Source organism: Vespa crabro, chromosome 5 (genome assembly GCF_910589235.1).
Source record: "Vespa crabro chromosome 5, iyVesCrab1.2, whole genome shotgun sequence".
Taxonomy (NCBI): domain Eukaryota; kingdom Metazoa; phylum Arthropoda; class Insecta; order Hymenoptera; family Vespidae; genus Vespa; species Vespa crabro.
Genome location: NC_060959.1, coordinates 6,775,721 through 6,797,724, shown reverse-complemented (window position 1 = coordinate 6,797,724; position 22,004 = coordinate 6,775,721). Strand labels below are relative to the sequence as shown.

The 22,004-nt window shown below is 31.7% G+C and overlaps 5 protein-coding genes across 10 annotated transcripts; 4 read left to right on the top strand and 1 right to left on the bottom strand.

Moving 5' to 3' along the window:
* The first annotated feature begins 277 nt into the window (after positions 1 to 277).
* LOC124424459 (fructose-bisphosphate aldolase 5, cytosolic-like) lies at positions 278 to 2,411 on the top strand. Of its 2 annotated transcripts, none has more exons than XM_046963541.1 (5): positions 278 to 679; positions 763 to 1,079; positions 1,156 to 1,375; positions 1,459 to 1,638; positions 2,105 to 2,411. In XM_046963541.1, exons 1-5 carry the CDS (start codon positions 659 to 661, stop codon positions 2,138 to 2,140), a joined length of 774 nt encoding a protein of 257 aa, XP_046819497.1. In that variant the 5' UTR covers positions 278 to 658; the 3' UTR covers positions 2,141 to 2,411. The 2 variants fall into 2 exon arrangements, with proteins under 2 accessions (XP_046819497.1, XP_046819496.1); XM_046963540.1 differs by having other exon boundaries at positions 290 to 679; positions 1,710 to 2,118.
* Positions 2,412 to 2,687: 276 nt separating this feature from the next.
* Positions 2,688 to 12,679, top strand: LOC124424458 (fructose-bisphosphate aldolase-like). 3 transcript variants are annotated; one of them, XM_046963539.1, is made up of 6 exons: positions 2,688 to 2,840; positions 9,053 to 9,262; positions 9,635 to 10,078; positions 10,314 to 10,667; positions 11,114 to 11,258; positions 11,419 to 12,679. In XM_046963539.1, the coding sequence occupies exons 2-5, from the start codon at positions 9,056 to 9,058 to the stop codon at positions 11,207 to 11,209; spliced, it is 1,101 nt and encodes a 366-aa protein (XP_046819495.1). In that variant the 5' UTR covers positions 2,688 to 2,840; positions 9,053 to 9,055; the 3' UTR covers positions 11,210 to 11,258; positions 11,419 to 12,679. The 3 variants fall into 3 exon arrangements, with proteins under 3 accessions (XP_046819495.1, XP_046819492.1, XP_046819494.1); XM_046963536.1 differs by lacking the exon at positions 2,688 to 2,840 and adding an exon at positions 7,151 to 7,289; XM_046963538.1 differs by lacking the exons at positions 2,688 to 2,840; positions 11,114 to 11,258 and adding an exon at positions 7,151 to 7,289.
* A 146-nt stretch (positions 12,680 to 12,825) lies between these two features.
* On the top strand, positions 12,826 to 14,824 carry LOC124424460 (structure-specific endonuclease subunit slx1). 2 transcript variants are annotated; one of them, XM_046963543.1, is made up of 4 exons: positions 12,826 to 13,198; positions 13,263 to 13,341; positions 13,495 to 13,546; positions 13,782 to 14,824. In XM_046963543.1, exons 1-4 carry the CDS (start codon positions 13,120 to 13,122, stop codon positions 14,370 to 14,372), a joined length of 801 nt encoding a protein of 266 aa, XP_046819499.1. In that variant the 5' UTR covers positions 12,826 to 13,119; the 3' UTR covers positions 14,373 to 14,824. The 2 variants fall into 2 exon arrangements, with proteins under 2 accessions (XP_046819499.1, XP_046819498.1); XM_046963542.1 differs by having other exon boundaries at positions 12,826 to 13,341; positions 13,782 to 14,822.
* Positions 14,825 to 14,829: 5 nt separating this feature from the next.
* Positions 14,830 to 15,960, bottom strand: LOC124424462. The gene is made up of 2 exons (XM_046963545.1): positions 15,364 to 15,960; positions 14,830 to 15,140 (listed from the first exon to the last, which is right to left on the bottom strand). Exons 1-2 carry the CDS (start codon positions 15,409 to 15,411, stop codon positions 14,901 to 14,903), a joined length of 288 nt encoding a protein of 95 aa, XP_046819501.1. The 5' UTR covers positions 15,412 to 15,960; the 3' UTR covers positions 14,830 to 14,900.
* Positions 15,961 to 17,974: 2,014 nt separating this feature from the next.
* LOC124424455 (solute carrier family 22 member 8-like) lies at positions 17,975 to 21,911 on the top strand. Of its 2 annotated transcripts, XM_046963528.1 has the most exons (9): positions 17,975 to 18,690; positions 19,030 to 19,359; positions 19,460 to 19,707; positions 19,876 to 20,165; positions 20,273 to 20,630; positions 20,725 to 20,966; positions 21,093 to 21,268; positions 21,350 to 21,620; positions 21,733 to 21,911. In XM_046963528.1, the coding sequence occupies exons 1-9, from the start codon at positions 18,532 to 18,534 to the stop codon at positions 21,747 to 21,749; spliced, it is 2,091 nt and encodes a 696-aa protein (XP_046819484.1). In that variant the 5' UTR covers positions 17,975 to 18,531; the 3' UTR covers positions 21,750 to 21,911. The 2 variants fall into 2 exon arrangements, with proteins under 2 accessions (XP_046819484.1, XP_046819482.1); XM_046963526.1 differs by having other exon boundaries at positions 17,976 to 18,690; positions 21,350 to 21,911.
* The last annotated feature ends 93 nt before the right edge of the window (positions 21,912 to 22,004 follow it).

Below are 22,004 nucleotides of genomic sequence, written 5' to 3'. Positions count from 1 at the left end.
AATATATATTTGAATACTTCTTAATGCTAAAAGAAAAAAACCTTTAACATAAAATGTTTAATAAAGAAGAAAATAAAAAATAAAAATCTGTCAACTCTTTCAAGTTAAACGATCATTTGTTTACAATTTTTTTTTTTTTTAATTACTATATTGATTAATATTAAAAATGTATGGACTCTAAATTTGAAGGTTAATTCGAAAATTATATTTCGTAAATATTACATAAAAGAATTAAAAATGAATGAAAGTGTATCAACTTATAAAAAAGTGTAATTCTCAATAGAAATGGCGTCAGTAGCGCCAAGATGTTTCTGTAAGGACAAAGTCAGTTTGTTTTCTATAATAGTAATTATTATTATTTAAGAAAATAATATAATATAATTATCAATGCAATATTTATATATGAATTTATGTTTGTTATATATCTCCTAAAAAGGAGATAATTAATTCTACATTGAAAAGTTCATATAATATATAGAAAGAGAAATTTATCGATCTCGATACAGCATCGTCTCTTGAATTACAAAAAATCGTTGAAGCACTTAGTATTCCTGGAAAAGGTTTATTAGCTAGTGACGAATCGCCTACGAGTTTAAATGATAAATTTGAAGAATTTGGAATAGAAAATACAGAAAATTTTCGACGAGATTACCGACAGATGTTATTCTCTGCTAATAAGGTAAATTAATCGACATACTAATATTTGATTTGGTATTAAAAATATGAAAATCTTATCGACAAAGACAATTCTCACGAATCTAGTATGAATTAATGAAATACATAAGCGGTGTTATATTGCATAATGAGACACTTTATCAAAAAACAACCGATGGCATCAGTTTTGCTGAGTTTCTTCAACAGAGGAACATCGTGCCAGGTATTAAAGTTGATAAAGGTTTGATTAATCTTTCTGGTACCAAAAATGAGTCAACGACAGAAGGCTTGGACAATTTAAAGGAAAGATGTATGCAATACAAACGAGAAGGTTGTCACTTTACCAAGTGGAGATGTGTTTATTCAATTTCAGAAACGAAACCGAGTCAATTGCTTATGTCGGTAAATGCGAGCACGCTTGCAAGGTGAACCACCATTATGTCGAATACATATATAATCTATATATACATTTACATATAAAAAATTTTTTTATTGGATTAGGTATGCGGCTATATGTCAAAGTGCTCGTTTGGTACCGATCGTAGAACCAGAGATATTATCTGTCGGAGAACATAGTATAGAAAAAGCTTTACAAATTCACGAAGAGGTATTGTCTATTGTATTTAGAGCTTTAAACGAACACAGAGTTTATCTGGAGGGTATGATCCTGAAACTCGCAATGGTATTGCCGGGTGTTAAAGATACAAACTACATGTCGCAAGTGAGTACATGGTTATAAATAAAATGGTACCATTTTTCAATTATTAACTGATAGATTTTAAATATATACTCATTTATTTTTAGATCGTAGCCGATTATACTTTGAAAGCGTTACAAAGGACGGTGCCTCCGGCCGTACCAACGATTTTATTTTTAAGCGGTGGACAAACCGACGAAGATTCGATATTAAATTTGAACGCAATAAATACGTCAGAAGGAAAAAAACCATGGACTTTGAGTTTCTGTTATGGTCGCTGCTTACAAGTACGTATCATAATATAAAATCTTTTTTAGAATGTTATGATAATATTTCGCTATTTAATTTAATAAAAAAGAACGAAGCTATGAAAATTTGGAAAGGAAAAGTAGCGAATGTAGAAGCAGCTCAGTCAGTATTTCTGAAGAAAGCTAAATTATGCTCCGAGGCATCACTTGGAAAAATCAACATACAAGAACAATGCCAATGAAATAATCAATGAAAAAATATTTAATATTTACGGATAATCAAATGATTATATTGACGAAAATATATATTGACGAAATTGCAAGACCAATTAAATTAAACGATTGGACGAGTGCAATTTTATCACTTTATTTTTTCAACAAAAATGTATTATATTTATCTATTAAACAAGAAAAACAGTGAACGGTTATCGAAATGACCTGCCTTTTGATATGAAATCTGGAATCATTAACGTAAAAATGTAAAATAAATATATATCGTGTTTAGGTTCTCAACACGAACGTGCGTTATTTTATTCGTTGAAATCTACAAGGATATGCGAAAGATCTTGCATAAGAGTACATTAGCTTTAACAGTGAAAAAAATGTATAAAACTTCAAACTAGAATGTCGAAAGAAGGTGCCCTTGGTTGACCTCTAAAGTGAAGGTTCTCAATAAAACATAACTGCGTACGTGCTTGATTCGTCGAATGTATGCTACGTGCCAGCTGAGTCGTATTACACATAACAGACTACATATTACTCTTTTACTGGTCAATATGTCATCATTTTCACGGAATTCCACCAATGAACGCTTGCTAGCTGTTCTCTCGAATGAAACCAATTACCACGTGGTGCAATCCAGTGACGTAGCAATCTGGAATTTCAAAAGAATCTCGTCATAATTTTTTATTAAAAAAAACAACAAATTCATATAAAAAATATATAAGGTATATTTATTTTAAACATTTATTTCATATATATATTCTTTAAAAGATACAGTTCCGCATACTACTATTATGATCTTGTATTGGTGTCTCTTTTTTTAAACAAAGATTTCAGATTGAGCACCACGAAACATCGTGCATTCCCGCGCATGCGCTAGTAGCGCTCATGTAGAGACTTTGAAATCGCCGTGCACCTTTGCTCTCCTCAGTTGTTCTCGAATCCCCGGTTGAGAAGGTTATAACGATAACGTGTGTGTACGTTTTCAATATCAATAGTCGAATCCATCTCAATAATAGGTAAGTCAAATTTACATTTTAATTGTTGAATGAACGTTTATCACAAATCAATATCCACGATTTAAAATGAGAGTAAATGACAATTGTGAAATTCGTTTGTGGAAAGAGAAAAAAAATGATAGCTAACATTGAGGATATTACGAAGATTTGACCTTGACTGACATTCGGCCGACACCCAATTTTTTTGTATTCTTTAACTCTAATAATAATATCAACGTTAATGAGAATATCTTTTTGTTTTCTAACATCGATCCAACGTTAATTTTTCAAATTTTTTTTCTCCTATATAAATAAATATCGTAGTGTCAAAAGTTTTTGAATCGTACATTTTTATAAAAATAATCATATAACATGCATTATTATCAGGACCATATAATAATTATACAATTATTATCTTTTGTAATATTGTCATGTGAAAACTAACCTATATTCGAGACGAAATAAATAAAAAGATAAATCGAGAATCTTTACTCTTCGGACAATCGATCTTAAAGGTTAAAATAATAAGTAATACGTAGTAAGTCGATCTATAGTAGTTCTTAGAATGATACAATATATATGTATGAGCCTTTATTTAAATGCAATAAATGAAAGTTGGCGAATAGTGAAACTTGGCCAAAAAGGAAAACGTTGAGTGATGCCAATTTCCTGTTCGATATAGTATCAATTTATTTTATAGATATTATCATTCTGTAATCATGTTATAAAATTAATAAACAATTGTTGCAATAGGATTTGCTAGGAATGATTTATGCAAGTGGAAACACGTTTAACTTACATTTGACGTATGACTCATGAACGTGTGATCTTTAATATTCTTACGATTTAAGTCTTATTATCTCTTTTATATACATAAAGTATGAAAAATGTATTAATGTTTAGTAATACATCTAATATATTCCTTTTATGGTTATTGAGAATAATTGTTTTGATTTATATTAATAGATTTTGATCAGTATCAAGTGGGTCAAATTCCGTTCATGTTCATGGTTAATAAGTTTATTCATCATTTTAAATAGATATCAAGGAAGTTTTATTAATTATTTCACATTTTAAAATTTCAATACGTTATTATTTAAATACAAAATAAATATATAAATAATAACGTAAGCAATAAATGCTATCGTATATTACAATGAATTAAGAATCATAATTTCAATGTGTTCAGGTATTGATGATATAATATAAATAATGTGATGTATGTATAAAGCTATCGAATAGATTTATATTAAACAACCTAAAGAGGTCACTTAACACGCGCATGAAATAATGATTCCACGTGTATTGCATTTGAGACCCATCAAAGGTTCACATGCATTTCGAATTTCGTCATTTGAAACATCGTTGAAACAAATGTCGTACGTGTTAATATAGGCGACCTAGGTATTTATTTCGATCGTATTATTTTTTTTCTTTCATTAAGTTTATTTTTTTCTCTTTTTAATAATTGTACGTTCCCTTAGTCAATTTTGTTTATTTCTTTTTTTTATACCAATATCTACACTAGATTTTATTTGTTTGTTTTTATACACACACACACACGCATATATATATATATATATATATATATATATATATATATACTAGTATTTACATAAATCAGGATCAACTACGAAACAATACTGATAAGATATAATAAATATGCTGTTTTCTGCATTGTCGACTTTTCTGTTGATTATTTGATTAACGAATAGAGGGCAGTGAAATGTTTTATTCTGAATATTTCCAACTATGTCGTTTCCAACTTACAATCCCACTTTTATCTACAATCCAAATAATTTTTCTTTTCGAGCATATCTAATTGATTAAGATAAATATAAAAATAGGATAATATTAATTATCATTTTTAATATTGATTATTTAGGAGAGACATTGATCTTTTTTTTCGATTATGTTATCATGACCCTGAACTTTACTCACCGAGTAGCTTATCTAAAATGAATACAAAACATATTATTGAACAATTTCGACTTCAAAAATTAATTAATTTCGTATTATAACGTAAATAAGACACGCTGTTATTTTATTATAGATGCAATTAAACATTTTAATTATTTTTTTAAATTTCGTGGATCTTTTATTGATTACGAATGTTCTTGTTGTACAAGTGTCGGCAATTTCCAACTTTTCCAGCTGTCGGCAATACTCAGCGATATCGTGTTATCGGACACGAACTATACATTCTTCTGTACATGAAACATATGGATAATAAATAATAAAATATCGAATAACAAAATCACGTTTTAGATTATATGGTTTTGCTTAAATTTGAAAAATTTAGATTATTATCTAACACAACGCACATACCAACGTACGTCGAATTATATATATATATATTTTCGTACAAAATTTATTTATAGACTTCACAGAATTTCTCTTCGAGTTCAGCGTGATCTTCGGTAACATATTATATTCTTTTTGAATATATGTATGTGTTTGTTCAAACGATTATGAAATTAGTTTAGAAACTGACAGTACGCCTGCGCAGTGAAATAAAATAGACGTAAGATGTTTTTCATTTTATCGAGCGACATACCAAAATCGTTAAACTTACTAATACTATTTTTACAAAAATTTCTTTGTAAAATAATCTCCCTCTCTTAACAAAACATGTGATATCCGTAATTTATTGTTATTACAAACAACAGCTGTGAATTTGTTTAGGTACAAACGTAAAAGTAAATGACCGTTATTTAATAATTTTCGCTTTTTATCATTGAAATTGCATATCTCTTGTGAGAGCAGTTAACCAATGACAAACAGGTTTATCTTGTTGCGCCACAATGAAGTAGAGTGTAGAAATTTACATAAGATTACGTATACCGTGCACCAATTATCTACAAATGTCGATTTTATACCTACGAAAATTATTCTGAATAAATTTTGTATAGGTATTATTTTCATTTTTAGAATATATGTATTTCGAATTGTGTATATGTGTATCTTGAAATTATAAAGTTCTGTACTTCATAAGATATTTATCGATCATAATCAATGAAAAAAACAAAACGATGACCAATGATCCTTACTACCAACATCCTAAAAAATATAAATGTATATATCTCTTATCTAAACTCACAGAGAGTAATATTCTAACATAGCTCTTACTTAATTTATAAGAAAGATAACGCCCGTTGAAAAATACGTTTCCCATGGGAGAATATATACTTTCCCCATCTATTTCATTAGTCCATAAGAACTTTGCAACAGCAAGTAAGCAGGGAGACAGGTATCCTCGGGTCATGAATTCAGAACACGCAGAGGGAATTATATACCCCACTACCATTTTATAATGCGCGCATGCGCAAGTAAAGAACGTCTGCGCGTGCTGCATTGCGGTTTGTAGAATGCCAACCACCCCCTTTCTCTTTCTATCATATACATATAAACATACATACAAGGATAGAGAGACGCACATTTGCACATTTTCCGTCGATCCTTTATGAAAGCTGCCTTGCGGTGGATTCACCGCACTGCAGCCAGGTTTGCCAGCGTAACGTCGCCATTACCCCCATCAACACGTTCCTCTCCAACCCCCATCAAGCAATCACGAATAGGGGGTGCGAGTAAAGTCGGAGCCCCGCGAACGGTCAGTCGGTGACTCGCGCTCGTTGCAAACGCGAGTGCGTGATTATCCGTCTTCTTTTCCCTTTCATTCTTCCTAATCCCTTCGTCTCTTTTTTCTTTCTATCTATCTCTATTTCTACCTTTTCCTCTTTCTAATACGAATCTTTCCATCTGTTCTATTTTTCTCCATTTAATTTAATTTTCTCTTTCTTTCTCATCGAGTCATCGAGAGAAGGGATGTAGTCGTCACATTAGTTATAGGACGGCCCTCGGTCGGCCCGTATGGGCCGACCGATCGCGTCCCTTTCTATTCTTTTCTTTCTTTTCTTTTCAACTATTCTTTGCTCTTTCTCATTCTAATCTTCTCTTTCCTATGCGACGATTATTTTGTGAATTATTCAGTTCTTTCTTTTTTTTATTTTTTTATTTTTTTAACGAAATGACGAACGAGCATTCTATTTTACGAAGAGAAAGAACATCATCATGTCGAACGAAGTAACATCAACGAGAATTTTTTCTATTAATGTGACATGATATTTATTATCTAATCTTTCATTATAATTGTAATTACTGATGTTATTATCTCTGTGATTTTAATTATCTTCATTATCGTTGTTTTTATATCTTTCTCTCTCCCCTCTCTTTATATGCAAATATATATATATATATATATATATATATATATATATATATATCTTTGAGATTGTTACTAACACAATTATTATCGTTAATTCTATTCTTATTATTAATACCGTCGGTATTCGTGATGTATGCGAATGTGTGTACGTGCGCGCGCGTCACCCCGTCGACGAGGACGACGCCGCAAGGGCTTATTTACGGTCATTGGACCTAGACCGAACATAATGACGATGGAACATGAAGGTAAGGGGTGACGATAGTCTGCTATCATATTTAGAAGAATCTCCCGCACGTTCTTATCCAGTTAATTATAATACCTCGAATCGATATTTTTTGTAGACCGTATGATTTATATATAGTCGATTTATTTACTCGATAACCCTTTCTTTTTTTTATTTATATAATCATTATTTTAATGAACAATCAAATATTAATCCTACTTGTTCTTTTTTTCTTTTCTTTTTACAACGATCGATTGTCGTATTGTTTTTATATTCGTTGCACATAAGCTCGCAAAGATCTATTTGGATCAAAATTATTTTTAATTTTTATTTCTCAAGCCAAGCTCGTTCTTTGTAGTTTTACTACATGCTTCGATAACTAATCGTATAGGTTTAGCGTCAACTAATGATAATTCCCTCTTTGTGGCGCAATTTTATAATTTGATTAACTAAATATAGGAATATGATAATCATAGGATACTTAATAATATCACATTAGGAAGACTATATTTATACATATGTAGATACACATACATTGTTTAGATAGATGTAATTATTATTTATTAGGTGATATTATAATTCATTTAATGATTGTGAAATAAAATTATTTTAAATAGAAAAATTATTATATTATCTATCGTATCATTTATATAATTTATATAAGGGTAATAAAATTGCTTCCCTCGAAGTTATCTATCAATTTCTAATCGTAGCAACAGCCCGTACAGCTCGTTGCTTTTTTAATCGTCTTTTTTTTTGATATCGTTTTATCGATAAGCTCTTTAGTACGTCACTTTCAGTTATGACGTCACACGCAGATTGAGTGAATAGGAATTGTAGGTAAACGTTTTTGAATCTGAAACGAGTATTTTCTTTTTTTCCATCTTAAAATCCGATGCTGTGCTATCTTTGACAATAGCAACATTTTAGTTCAATAAGAATTACCAAGTTTCAAACTTTCTCTCTCCCGAATTCTCAAGAACTTACTTGATAAGTTCTATTGTACACATTTCTAGTAAGTTTGACATTATCTTTCTATGATAATAACTTTCAACAACATTGTTCAACCACTCGAATCGAATAGTTAATTTCAAGTTTGTCAAGTTATTTAAATGTAAATGAAACATAGGTTTTGTTAGCTAAGAATATACAGGGTGTCCCATAAGGTTTAATCCATAATTCAGGAAGATATCGAGAGGATACCATAGAACTACTTTTTAATAGAAACTAATGACCTCCGTGATCAATGCTATACAGGATCTTGAAGTTAGTCGTTCGGCAACTTGTCATATAAGACATAAAACGATTTACTTGATTTTTAGATAGGTTTAAATGCGATGAATAATCTAACACGATTAATTTTTTATCACTTGATTTAAGTATTAACATAACTCGTATATTTATGAAGAGAAGGAAATGAATAAGTTAAATAAGTTGTTTTATGGGATCCCCTCGATACGCTCTTGAAGTAAAGATTACATTTTTTGGGACACTGTATATATTTACGAGCCGTTGGATCGATGAAAAAAATTTCAAATGAAAATATAGTGTGTGTGTGTGTGTGTGTGTGTGTGTGTGTGTGTGTGTATGAGGACAATTTAATTATGCATCGTTAAGAACTTCCATTAGCAAACGATATTAATAACTATTCGAAAAACTTTTCAGTGTGTAATAACTTACAAATGAAACAACAGCCCTTTAATTTTCTCCTTCATTATCTATTCTGTTCTTTTTTTTTTTTTAATCTAGTAAATTACATAAAAAATAATTAACTTCCATTCGTAGAAAATGGTAGCCGAGAAGTACGACAAGCTCGAGCCCGAGCTGAAGGAAGAATTGAAAAGACTTGCAGAACAGATTGTTGCTCCTGGAAAAGGAATTCTCGCTGCTGACGAATCTACGGCCACGATCGGTAAACGTCTGAAGGATATCAATGTTGAGAACAACGAGGACAATCGAAGAGCATACAGACAATTACTTTTCACCGCGGCAAAGGTACGCTATTATATTTCAAAAGGTTTAAGTTGTTATTTACATTTTCTTCTTTATCAATGATATTTATTAAGGAGCGAGTCAATGAACGAATAATACGTACAATAATTCTTGTCATGTAGTTACAATATTAAATTATTTATTTACTTGTTATATTCACAATCGATGCTAAACGTCCACGTTCATTTGTAGTTTACATATGCGTCCATTGTCCATCATCGATCAATATCGATTGATGTTTTAATTAATTTCAACGGTTACTCGGACAAGAAATTAAATGTAGAATATCGTTTTAGAGTTTCACATAGTCAAGTTTTAAGTGCTTAATTAACTTTTAACAACTTTCTTCAATATCAAAAATCGTTATTTTAATAGGACGTCATTGGACAACATATCTCCGGTGTAATTCTGTTCCACGAGACTTTATACCAGAAGGCTGACGACGGTACACCATTCGTCGAGCTCTTGAAACAACGTGGCATCCTTCCCGGTATCAAGGTCGACAAGGGTGTTGTACCACTCTTTGGTACCAATGATGAATGTACGACTCAGGGACTTGATGACCTCCAAGCACGTTGCATCCAGTACAAGAAGGATGGCTGTCATTTCGCCAAGTGGAGATGCGTTCTTAAGATCAAGAATGATACGCCTAGCAAGCTCGCCATCTTAGAAAATGCGAATGTTCTCGCTCGTTACGCTTCGATCTGTCAGAGTGCAAGAATCGTACCAATTGTCGAACCCGAAATCCTTCCTGACGGTGATCACGATCTTGCTCGTTGCCAACAGGTCACAGAAGAGGTTCTCTCTGCCGTTTACAAGGTTAGAAAAATATTTATCCATTTATATATATAAAAGTTAAATGGGAAAATGTCGCAATAAAACGTGTCAGCTGAATGATACAAGATCTTGCCAAATGGTGCAACAAACAGTCACTATTTTAAATTTTATTTCATACTGATACTTTAACGATTTAAAAGGATTAGTGAAGTTGCCGAATCTTTTCTAAATTTTGTTTGTTTTATTAGTATTATATTATTTTAATTATAACTTTTAGGCATTGGCCGATCATCACGTTTATCTCGAGGGAACCCTCTTGAAACCAAACATGGTGACACCAGGTCAAAGTTGTCCAACGAAGGCAACACCTCAACAAATCGCAGGAGCGACTGTAACCGCGTTGCTGCGTACAGTTCCACCTGCAGTACCTGGCATCACCTTCTTGAGTGGTGGACAATCCGAAGAAGAGGCTTCCGTGAACTTGGACGCCATCAATAAGTTTCCAGTTAAAAAACCTTGGGCATTGACCTTCAGCTACGGTCGTGCTCTTCAAGCCTCCGTTCTTCGTGCCTGGGCTGGCAAAAATGATCAAGTGTCCGCGGGACAGAACGAACTTATCAAGAGGGCTAAGGTACCATTTTATGTATAACATTTTATTTTATGCTACTTTCTCTTTATAATACCTAATTTTTTATTTGTAAAATTTTTCCAATCAATATGTCAGTCTGTTGTCTCTAATAATATTTATTTATTTATTTATTTATTTACTTACTTTTTCTATATTTTAAATTAGCTTGTGTAATATGTTATGTTTCTTACTTTTTCTGTCATATTCTATTTTTTTACTTTTTCTATCTATACTATGTCTAACGCAGCAAATTCTTTTATCTGTTGTTTGTTAGCTTTGTTTCTTCTTGCTATTTTACAGTTTCTAATAGTATTACTAATTTTATTGTTTATTGTTAATACTACGATCACAACGTTTATCGTATTCAATGATATATCATTGATTTTCCTGTATAGTGGAATAGTGGCTAATTTTTTTTTTGCATGTCAATGAATTGTGTGCTTATTTAGGCAAACGGTGCTGCTTGCCAAGGCAAATACGTTGCTGGCAGTATTTCTAGCAAAGCTGGTGACACTTCTCTGTACATCAAATCGCATGTATACTAAAATTGTTTTTCCTTATTCTGTGTGAGGCCGTTTATATACTACTATAACAGTGAGTACATAACAATATAAAATTCATATTATAAATTTGGAATATAAGATTAACATTTATATTCCAAAAATTATCAATTTCTTTGCCATTATTGAAAATATTATGTATTACGTATTTCATTAAAAAAAAAAGTACATGTTTTATCATTGTTTCTTAACAGGCCAACAGCGAATCGGCACTTGGAAAATACGCGGGAGGTGTCACAGGAGCTGCCGGCGATGCTGCGCTCTTCGTAGCAAATCACGCGTACTAGAAGAAATGTTCAGTTAATAATAGTTTAGAAATTCAGTTCATCTGTCGAATACGATCATCGTCGATCATTCTTTTGAGAAATAGCGTAAAAGAAAAGATCCATTCAACATTTTGAACAGAAAGGATAAAATAATAATAATAATAATAATAATAATAATAATAATAATAATAATAATAATAATAATAATAATAATAATAGTAACAATAATAACAAATCAGAGATCAATAAAGAAAGAGGAAAAATGAAAGATCATTGTCGATGATCGTTGCGATCTTTTGCAATATTTTTCATGACGTTAACCTTCGATTTTACAAATCCACTGATAATTTCCTTCGAGATTAATAAAACTTCGTTTTTAATCGTCTTTTTACTCCATAAGTTTCATAGAAATAACCCTAAAAAGATATATCATATGTATGAAACAAACGCGTAATTTCATCGCAGAGATTTTTCAAATGTAATTGCGCACAATAACGCTAAAGCGAAAGTAACGTTGAAAATATTATCGATCGTTCGTCAATAAAAAAAATAAAGAAATAAAAAACAATGAATTTCTCTGTCCACGATTTTCGTTTTGAACTTCGAAGGCGAGGATATTCGAGCAGAAGCGTAAAAATATTTTGAAGATTATTAAGAAAACCAAAGAAAAAGAATAGAAAAATATGTAACAAACATATGTGCAAATTTAAGATGAAAAACAAAGAAAACAAATTCGACGATGACGCGAATTACACATCCTACGCATAAACGCATACAAATACGAATACACATTATTATATATTGTATTCTGTAATACTATGATATATATATATATATATATATATATATATATATATATATATATAAACAAAAGAACTAAGAAATATATATATATATATGTATATATATATATATATATATATATATATTATATTACTGTCAGTGTCGTTAAAATATTCTACGTGTGTAAAAAGAATTATAAAGTAAACAAATCATATTAAATGTTGTTTGTTAGAAAATGAATTCGTATTACAGAAGCGTATTATTACGTTATTTACTTATAAAATTATATATAATCTATAGATATTTAAGAAATGTATTGAAAAACATACTTGTACGTCGATGTTATATTATTATCTAATGTTTTCATTGTAATTTAGGTCACCAAATACACTGTGGAGGGTACAAATGTTGTTCTTTACTTAAGTCAATTTATAACCTATGAAAATTTTACTCAAGAAATATTTAAAAATGTATTTCCTTAAATTAATTAACAGCGATAATCAAAACCTCAGAAATATATGTATGTGCACATGTATAATATAAAAAAATAACGCATGCAACTATATGTATATGCATGTTTCGACTGTTTTATCATACTGTAAATGTGTAATGTATAAGTACTTAATTGTACCGATAGATGGTAGCTTCGACAAAAATAATACAATCGATTTAAGTTATTCAATTAACCTCTATATAATTGAAATCTATACAACAGGTTATATACAGTTGATACTATGCCGGAGTTTATAAGTAGACATAATATCGTTTAATTTAAAAAGTATAGTGAATAAATTATTTAATGCTTAGCACGTGCAACGTGAAAATATAACTCGTAGAATCTTATCAATGAATATTTATAAGTCGTTGTATTCAATGGCTCGAAGAAATTATGGAAGAAGCAGAAATAGTGGAGCACTTTTACGGAGTATATTTATTATATTGTTTGAATCCGAAGTACAAAGGCAGAACTTATATAGGTTATACCGTAGATCCACGACGTAGAATTAAACAACATAATGCCGGTAAAAAATATGGCGGTGCATGGAAAACTAGCAAAAGAGGTCCATGGTAATAGGATACAATATACATATGGATACAATATAGGATACAATATATATATCACTATTCCATGAAATAGTAATACATATATATACATATCACGTATAGTATATATATCGTTTTATTTATCATAAAAGATTTGCAAGATAGATTTTTTTTTAGGAGCATGGTGTTAATTATTCACGGCTTTCCTAACAGTACTTCTGCATTGAGAGTAAGTAAATTATATTACAAAATTGAAACAATTATTATTCATTATAATCTATATAAAGTATATAACAATCATAATAAAGCTATACATTTTTAGGCTTATAGTTTTATAATTTGAAAAGAAGAAAGATATTAATCTAAAAAGTCACGAAAAAGAATAATTGATTTTTAAAATCACTTAGGAACTTTTACCCCACACCATATATTTCAATTGTAATATATTTTTATTTATTACTTAGTTCGAATGGGCATGGCAGCATCCTCACGTAAGTCGACGTTTAAGGCATGTATCGAAAAAAAAATCAACCCAAAAAACTATAGAATTTTATTTGATGGTTCTCTCGGAAATGCTCAAAGTTGGACCCTGGTGTCGTTTACCTTTAACAATTCGTTGGTTGGACGATGACTTCGCTCAAACTTATTCCACTTCCTTTTCACCGCCTTTGCATATGCCGATATGTTACGGGAAAGTCATACCGCGAAAGGTCACTAAGAGAAGTCCAAGAAAAGAGAAGGCTATTGAATCACAGATGGAAGAAGATTATATTCCTGTACTCCTTTGCTCGATTTGCGGATTAATAAGCGAAAAAAACGAATCCGTTACGTGTATAAAACCGAGTTGTCGACTGATAGCACATTTAATTTGTTTGGCACAACATTTTTGTAAGGACGACCAAATCTTACCGATCGAGGGTACATGTCCTTCCTGTAATACCAACGTCCTTTGGGGTGATTTGATAAGAAAGATGATAGGTTGTTATCAAGACTTGCAAAGTGATGTTGATAACTCTCCACTTATAATCAGTAGCGATGAAGATATCGTAGACTAATTATTAATTAATTGTTAGATCTTTGGATTTACATTTTATGCAACACAATCATGTTTTATAACTATGTCATTTTATAACAGTAAATCATGATTTAAGATTATAAGAAAAAAATTGTCTACAACTGATTCTGAATCATTAACACTATTGAAAGATGTAAATATATATTTTCTCGCATAGTGTGCTAGATATACGAAGTTATAACATAAATACTACTTTAATATGTAATTAGCACGCGCGTAGCGCGCACCGTTAGTACTTTTGTTATACGTGATCAAACGAAGCAGCACATATCGTGCTGTCCATAATTGTTAACTAACATTTAGGTCACAGGAATCATTTTCTTTGCCGTCGTCAAGTCTATGTTAATCACAAAATACATACACACACATAAACACATAACATATATATATATATATATACCACTGATTAATAAGAAACGGATAAGTGAATAAATAAATAATTAAATAAAAAATGTATTATACATATATCTTCAGTTAAAGTGCAGATCATTTCAAATTCATATAATCCTTAGAATAGATCAGGTATCAGATCATCGTCAGCATAATCGGCATAATCTTCCGCGCCAGGAGGCACAAATATTCCTCCAAGAACACCAGAAATATTTTCACCTAATCCCATCGACGTTGCTACACCAAAAACGAGTCTCATCACGAGCAATCTTATGAAATTTGCCGGATTGGTTTCTTTACTTTGTAACGACAATTGCTTCGTTTTCTTATTGTTAGATCGACATTCGATCTGAACGATCTGTAAATTATAATAAAAAACAATCAGACTTCTTACATGCGTTATCAAATCTTTCTCAATATTGTTGAATGAAACAATGGAACGAATTGATCAACGTGGTTCATTGAACGATATTATCAATGAAACCTGACGTCATAACATAAACAACTTCACAATGAATCAACAAAATTGATTTGATAGAATTGAAAATGGAAATTTCAAAATGACATGCAATTTTACTTACGCTCAAACATATCAATATTAAAGCGGATAACGTCATTGTCACTTTCATTTTTTTATATTTGGCTCACGTTAATCGCTTTCGATGATAAGAAATAGAAGAAGAAGAAAAAAAAGGAAGCACAACACGTTCCTGACGTAGTTCAAAGTCGATTCTCGTCCTTGACTCGAGAAACACGTGCAATAGAAATACGTTATAAACGATAGAACCAATTTCGCAAACCGAACGAATTATACTTAGTGGAATCAATTAATTTCTACAAATACAAACACGTTAAAAGAACGAAGATATGTCATTCATAATGAATTCAAAGCTCCTCGGTAAAACGTTTCGATCAGACGCTCGTGAAGGGACACAAGAGAAATAAGCGTTAGCTTCGTGTTCGCAGAACCTAAGTTCTTCTTCTACAATAACGGTACATGACGAAAAAAGGCATCCAGGCCATCTCCTCTTTGTACGATACGCGTGTAAGGTTGGGGCACTAGTCACGAATCAGCAGAAGACTCGAACGATGGCAAAACGCAATCAAGAAAAGATCTTTAACCGGTTCTGTAAGAACGTTTTGAAAATAACTCTATGATAAAAAGAAAAAAAGAAATAGTAAAAATAAGATATCGTTAATTAATTGATGATACATGATTTTAAATATTTCAAAAAGTAATCGATCGAGTCTTTGAAATAATTTTGAAAATATATCGACGAAAGATTCGTTCATTGTTTTTCTTCTTTTCATGAATGAGAAAGATTACTCGATGATCTCATGCTGATTACAAATAACAATGTATCAGCCTTGTTTCGACCTGAATCGATGATAGTTTTTTACCGATCAGATATTGGACCACATAAATTCTCGAGTAAGATAAGACTAAACAGTAAATCTTGTAATGTATAGATCTTTCAACATGTCTTCTCTTTGCCTGAGACCCCATAGTACAAACTCGGTATAACAGTAGTCCCGGTTACCTAGAAAATCGTATGACCAATTAAGAATGAACGAACCTCGACGTACGTTCGATCAAGTAGACTAGTGAAAGAAGACAGCTATCAGGCTACCGGAATGGCTAAGCTCATCAACGATGGTTAAGTATCGTTTGTGAATGAATAAACGATGAGGGTGGCTCAATTGAATGGTAATTAAACGACGTGTCGAACTTCCGAGCGCGATTGGACGAACGATGACTGAGCCGGTCCACGAAAGAGCAACACAATGACAACAATGACGCACTTCGTTAGAACCGTCGAAGGACGAAGAGATAGACGTATCAACGTTCCCTTTGGATTCACCGGCCGATTCAAGCGTAAGGAGTACCCTGCCCCTTCCTATTAGGTTCGTAATGAAAGGCAGGATGCGACTGGGACCGGACGTGACGGTCCTAGAATACGCAAACAGTTCCAGAAAAGAAGGAAACACCTAGCTGTTCGACGATGATGACTCTACGTCCAGAATCGATCAAGATTGACACTCTTCTCGAAGAACCAAGTACAATTTATATTTTCTAGGAGATTTTAAATTCTACGATTTATTTTTGATCAAAGGAACACAGTTTCATTAAAAAAAAATCAGAATCATCTGGCATCGTTGTTAGTATGTTTGCAAAAAATTTATGTTTTGAAGAAATAATTTCTTTTTAGAGACGTCACAATTACGGTTTGGTGATTGTAAAAAAAGTATTACTATGTTAACCCATATGTTTGTCTAATCTCATACACTTGACAAAATACATCTTGTGAATATTGATCCGATACCATTCGAACCAAATGCCATTCTACGTTGTAGAATTTTCGCGTGACTTCTCACGTGAATCGTGAAAGGTTTCTTCAACCGTAAGAGATCTATCATATCTTTTATCTTTCTTATGTAAAATGATATCGATGATTTTCAAGCTAAACATTCACATCAACATAAGAGATAGAAAGTAAACTGTATTAAAAATAGCCAACAAAAGAGAAGATGATAATTGTTTTTTTTTTTAATTGAAATATCAATATTAATGAACTTGTCTGCAAACATTTAACTTTCTATGAAAGTCTGGACACCCTGTATAGATTCGTATACATATGTGTAGGCGCAGTTGCAGTAAGTTAGATAATGTCCTGACAGGGTCTATGAACTCCGCAAGCGCATTTACTTCGTATTGCAGTGATGTGCGCGGCGGTACAACGTTTAAAGTATCGCAGTGATACTTATTGATCATGTTAGTTCATCTAATAATTGGATATTTTGTTAATATCGAGTTTACATAAAAATGTACTATTTCTATCAACTGTTAGGATAATTCATATAAATCCTACGTGAATTAAACAAAAGAATTTAATCAATTTCTAATCTTTCAAGTTGTTGATATTGTTCTTTAATATGTCCTGATATTTTCTTACAATAGAATTGTAGTGATCGTATTTCTTAAAATAAAGAAAAAAAAAAAAAAAAAAAAGAAAAAAAAGCAAAAAGAAAATTAATGGTACATCGTGAAAAAAAGCAATAGCACCATTCGAGTATATTAAAATCGATCATTATTGACAGAATATCGATTTCTTGTAACGAAAGGAGCCGATAAGAGGGCTGGCAGCTCGGAAGAAACAATGACACGCGTTCTATCCTTCCACGAGTCAGCACCAATCGGAGCATGTTCCTCTTTCTCGGCACTATCCTTCGAGGGAGAGAAAAAGAAGCAGGGGGAGAAAGCGAGAAGAGAGAGAGAGAGAGAGAGAAAAAGAGAAAGAGAAAAAGAGAGAGAAGACTCTTGGCGATCCTCTCGTCGGCAGTGCGTGCTGCACCCTCACGGATGACACTCCGTTCCGCGCATGCTCGAAGTTTCGAAGCTCGTTTTTCATTTCAAACGATCAAGACCCAAATTTATATATTTTTCGGCTTGATTTTTTCATCTTCGAATAATTTTATATATTATTCTAATACAAATGGATATGAGAAACAAGAGGGACGCGATTAAATAGTTGATAAAGAACATTGGTTTATAATTTTGAGAGTACCTAATCGAAATGTGAATTTTTTAACAATTTTGTGACGGGGCGAGAGAAGAGATTGGTGTACGAGTTTTTTTTAATAGAAAAAGAAATCAAACGAATAATTGTTCGTCAAACAAGATAAATATTGAAGAAGACATATAATTGAAATTTGTCGAATATAGACAGGAACAATTCTCATTCGTGAAGATGAAGACAAACAATGGAAAAAGAATGGACGCGGAAACGGTGAAAGTCGGTTGTTTTCAGATGCTTCTTGTATTAATATTTTGCATAAATTACATCATCGTATCTATGAATCACGCTCTACCGGCTTTTCACAATTATACACCGAAATTTTATTGTCAGGTAATAATCATAATTTGTTTTATGTATATATTTTGAATTTTTTTTTCCCTGTTCAAACATGCTATTCGCCATACATAAAAAATGTTTACGCGGCTTGGCCCGAGTCGCGTCGTGTGTCATATAGAAACAGCTCGTACAACTCATTAGTCCTTGGCTTAGATCCAATTTTTCTATGAAAGTATGCTGATAAATGGTGAAAGATGAAGCACCCTTTCACGTTGCTAAAAATTGACTTATTAAAAATGTCACGTGACAATAATCAAGTGATATTTTTCTTAATAATAGTTTATTTATTTATTTATTTACACGATCTATAAACAATACCAAATGTTATTCCAGCCAAGGAATACAACGAGCAGAATTTATGGCTGTCAAATCCAAAACAATTGGACGATCGAATCTAACTCGAGCACCGAACTCGAGATGAACTCCTGTTCTGGTGATTATCGATTCGCGATCGAACCCGGTGAGAATAGCGTTGTCACCGAGTGGATCTTGATATGTGAAAGAAAATATCTGACATATCTAGCGTCGGCAATCTATTATCTTGGTGCTTTGATCGGTGCTTCGATTGCTGGAATTTTGGCTGATCGAATTGGAAGACTACCAGTTCAAGCGATTTGTCTTTACACACAAGGTACAATGGCTGTTGCATTGTACATCGTACAGGTAAAAAGATCAAATGAAAAAGAAGAACTATGATTCTTAATTGTCTAAATATTATGTATCGTTAGATGTTCTGATCGTTATTTATTTAATTCAATAACAGAACTATCCTACATTTTTGGCACTTCGTGGCCTTCAAGGTATCTTCGTACAAGGCCTACAAAACTCAACATACATATTATCTCTGGAATTGTTTCCCAGTAAATCGCGAACTCTCGTAGCTATGATCATGCAAATCGCTTGGGCTATCGGCTTGATACTCCTAGCGATACTAAGTTATTTTATACCAGACTGGAGAATTTTGCAGCTTGCTGTTTCTGTACCCACAGCGATAACAGTACTATACATCTGGTATATGGTCTAATCTATCTTAATAATCGTTTTTCAATCACAATGATTATAAAAATAATCTGAGACATACATATATATCTTTGAAAATTTATTTTGGAAATTACTTTAATATCACAATATTATTCTTCTTCTATTAAAATTTGTTTGATCGAAATTTTTATCGTGCAGGATAATACCCGAATCCCCGCGATGGCTGCTAGCTAAAAATAAATTAACGGAAGCCGATATGGCGTTGGAAAGAATCGCGAAATATAACGGGTGTTGTATGAGAATACGCAGAGAGAAGGTTATAGAATCTGAGCCTGTTGCTAAAGAAAATCCGACGCCGGTGAAACCGGAAAGGAAATCACGTGTTTCTAGTGTCGACTTAAAGAAACCGAAAACTCTTGAAGTGACGACGCAAGACGAGATGGCGAAATTGCTGAATACGCCGAATTCAAATCAGCAAAAAGAGCAATGTATGAGGATTAAAGAACCAAAGTATTTTTATTTTAATAGGCTAATTAATTTCAATATTATTAGATAAAAATAATTAATAAAATTTCTTTTCTTGACCCTACTTTAGCTAGAAGTTCTACTGTGATCATTCAAGCACCCACGAAACGACTTTCATCAACGAACGTAGAATTACGAAGGGAAAATGACGTAGAAAACGAAATAAAAAATCCACCATCCTGTTCGACCAATAATCGGAGATCTAAGAGAAGTTCTCAATCTGTCTACGATCAAAAAGTATCTTCAAAAATAGATGAGGAAATCGTTGTTCTTAGAAATCCAAGGAAACTCCAAAAAGTAAATGATAATGAAATAAAAATGGCCGAAAATTTTGAACAAGAATCAAAAAGAATAAAAAGTAAAACTTTACAAAAATTATTCAAACGATCATTGACAAGAAAGTATAGTCTTGTGATGGTTCTTCAGTGGTATGATTTGAAAATATTATAAGATAATAAAAGTTTAATTTTAGAAATTCGTTTTAAAACTATTATATTTGGATCGTTTTGTTTTCTCTTCAAGGTTTTCATCCTCCATAGCGTGTTATCTTTTAGCATCGCTTTTACCAAATTTTAACGTAAATAGACACGTGACTTTTGCCTTAGGAGGAGCCTTAGAAATTGCTACTTATACGTTTATATATTTCGTATTGTCCAGATATGGAAGACGAATACCTCTGAGCATATATCAGTCTACAACTGGCGTAATATTAATCATATTATCTATTCTAATTATTTTGATAGATTCTTCTTTAGCCTGGAAAGGTGATTTACAAACTATTTATTAATTTAAATTTAAAGTTCAAATTAAAGTTTAAAGTCGATTGTTAAGTTCATTATTCGTTGTTAAAATTAATTGTTCACATTATATTTTTTTTCCGCTTATATTAGATCTCGTGAAGACTATAGTATTGCTATTTGGTAGAGTAACTGTAATAAGCACTATTGCTATAACATATCTCTACGCTGTTGAACTATTTCCAACTGTTGTAAGAGGAACCTGTTTAGGTTTATGCACAGTTTTGGCTGAAGTCGGTTCTTTAAGTATACCACAAATGTTATCATCGGTACGTTAGTAATATCAGCAATTTAAATTATTTATTTTTGAATAATTAAGTAAATCAATAATTATAATTTTTTCTATTCAGGGAAAATACGTGACAATTAGTATACCATTAGCGATCGTTGGTGTGCTGTCTTTTATTTCTGGTATATTAGCAATCATTTTGCCAGAAACATTGAATAAGATTCTACCTGATACAATAGAAGATATTGAACAGATGTTTGTTAAAAGAAGGGATCAAAAATACGACGAAGAAATTGTTAATGAGGATAAAAATATTGCAAAAGACGATCTTACGGAAAGAGAAATACTAAGAGAGAAACTTTTCTCGGAGGATTGGGTGGACGCCGGAAACGGTATATTAGTTAATTTTTCCGAAAATAAAAACGCGGATTGTTCGCGTGATTAGTTAAAATTTTCTTGAGTGAAAATGTGTGTTTTTTGTTTCTTTTTTCAATTTTAATGCAGGTTCACGACCACTCTGATGTAAATGTGTAAAATGTGCTTTCCACTAGAAATGTAAGTTATATTTGTCAGCGGCTTATGTATTTATTACCTTAGATTCGTAAGAACAATTTAGAAACTTTATCATTTATTGTATATACTTCTATTTTCATTTATAAAAATTCATTCTTGGAACTAACACTTCCAACATTAAATATCGTAATGAGACTGAAGAAGAAAAATTGATTTGCTATGTAAAATATTGTTTTGTACGTGGCATACACACAACATTTTTG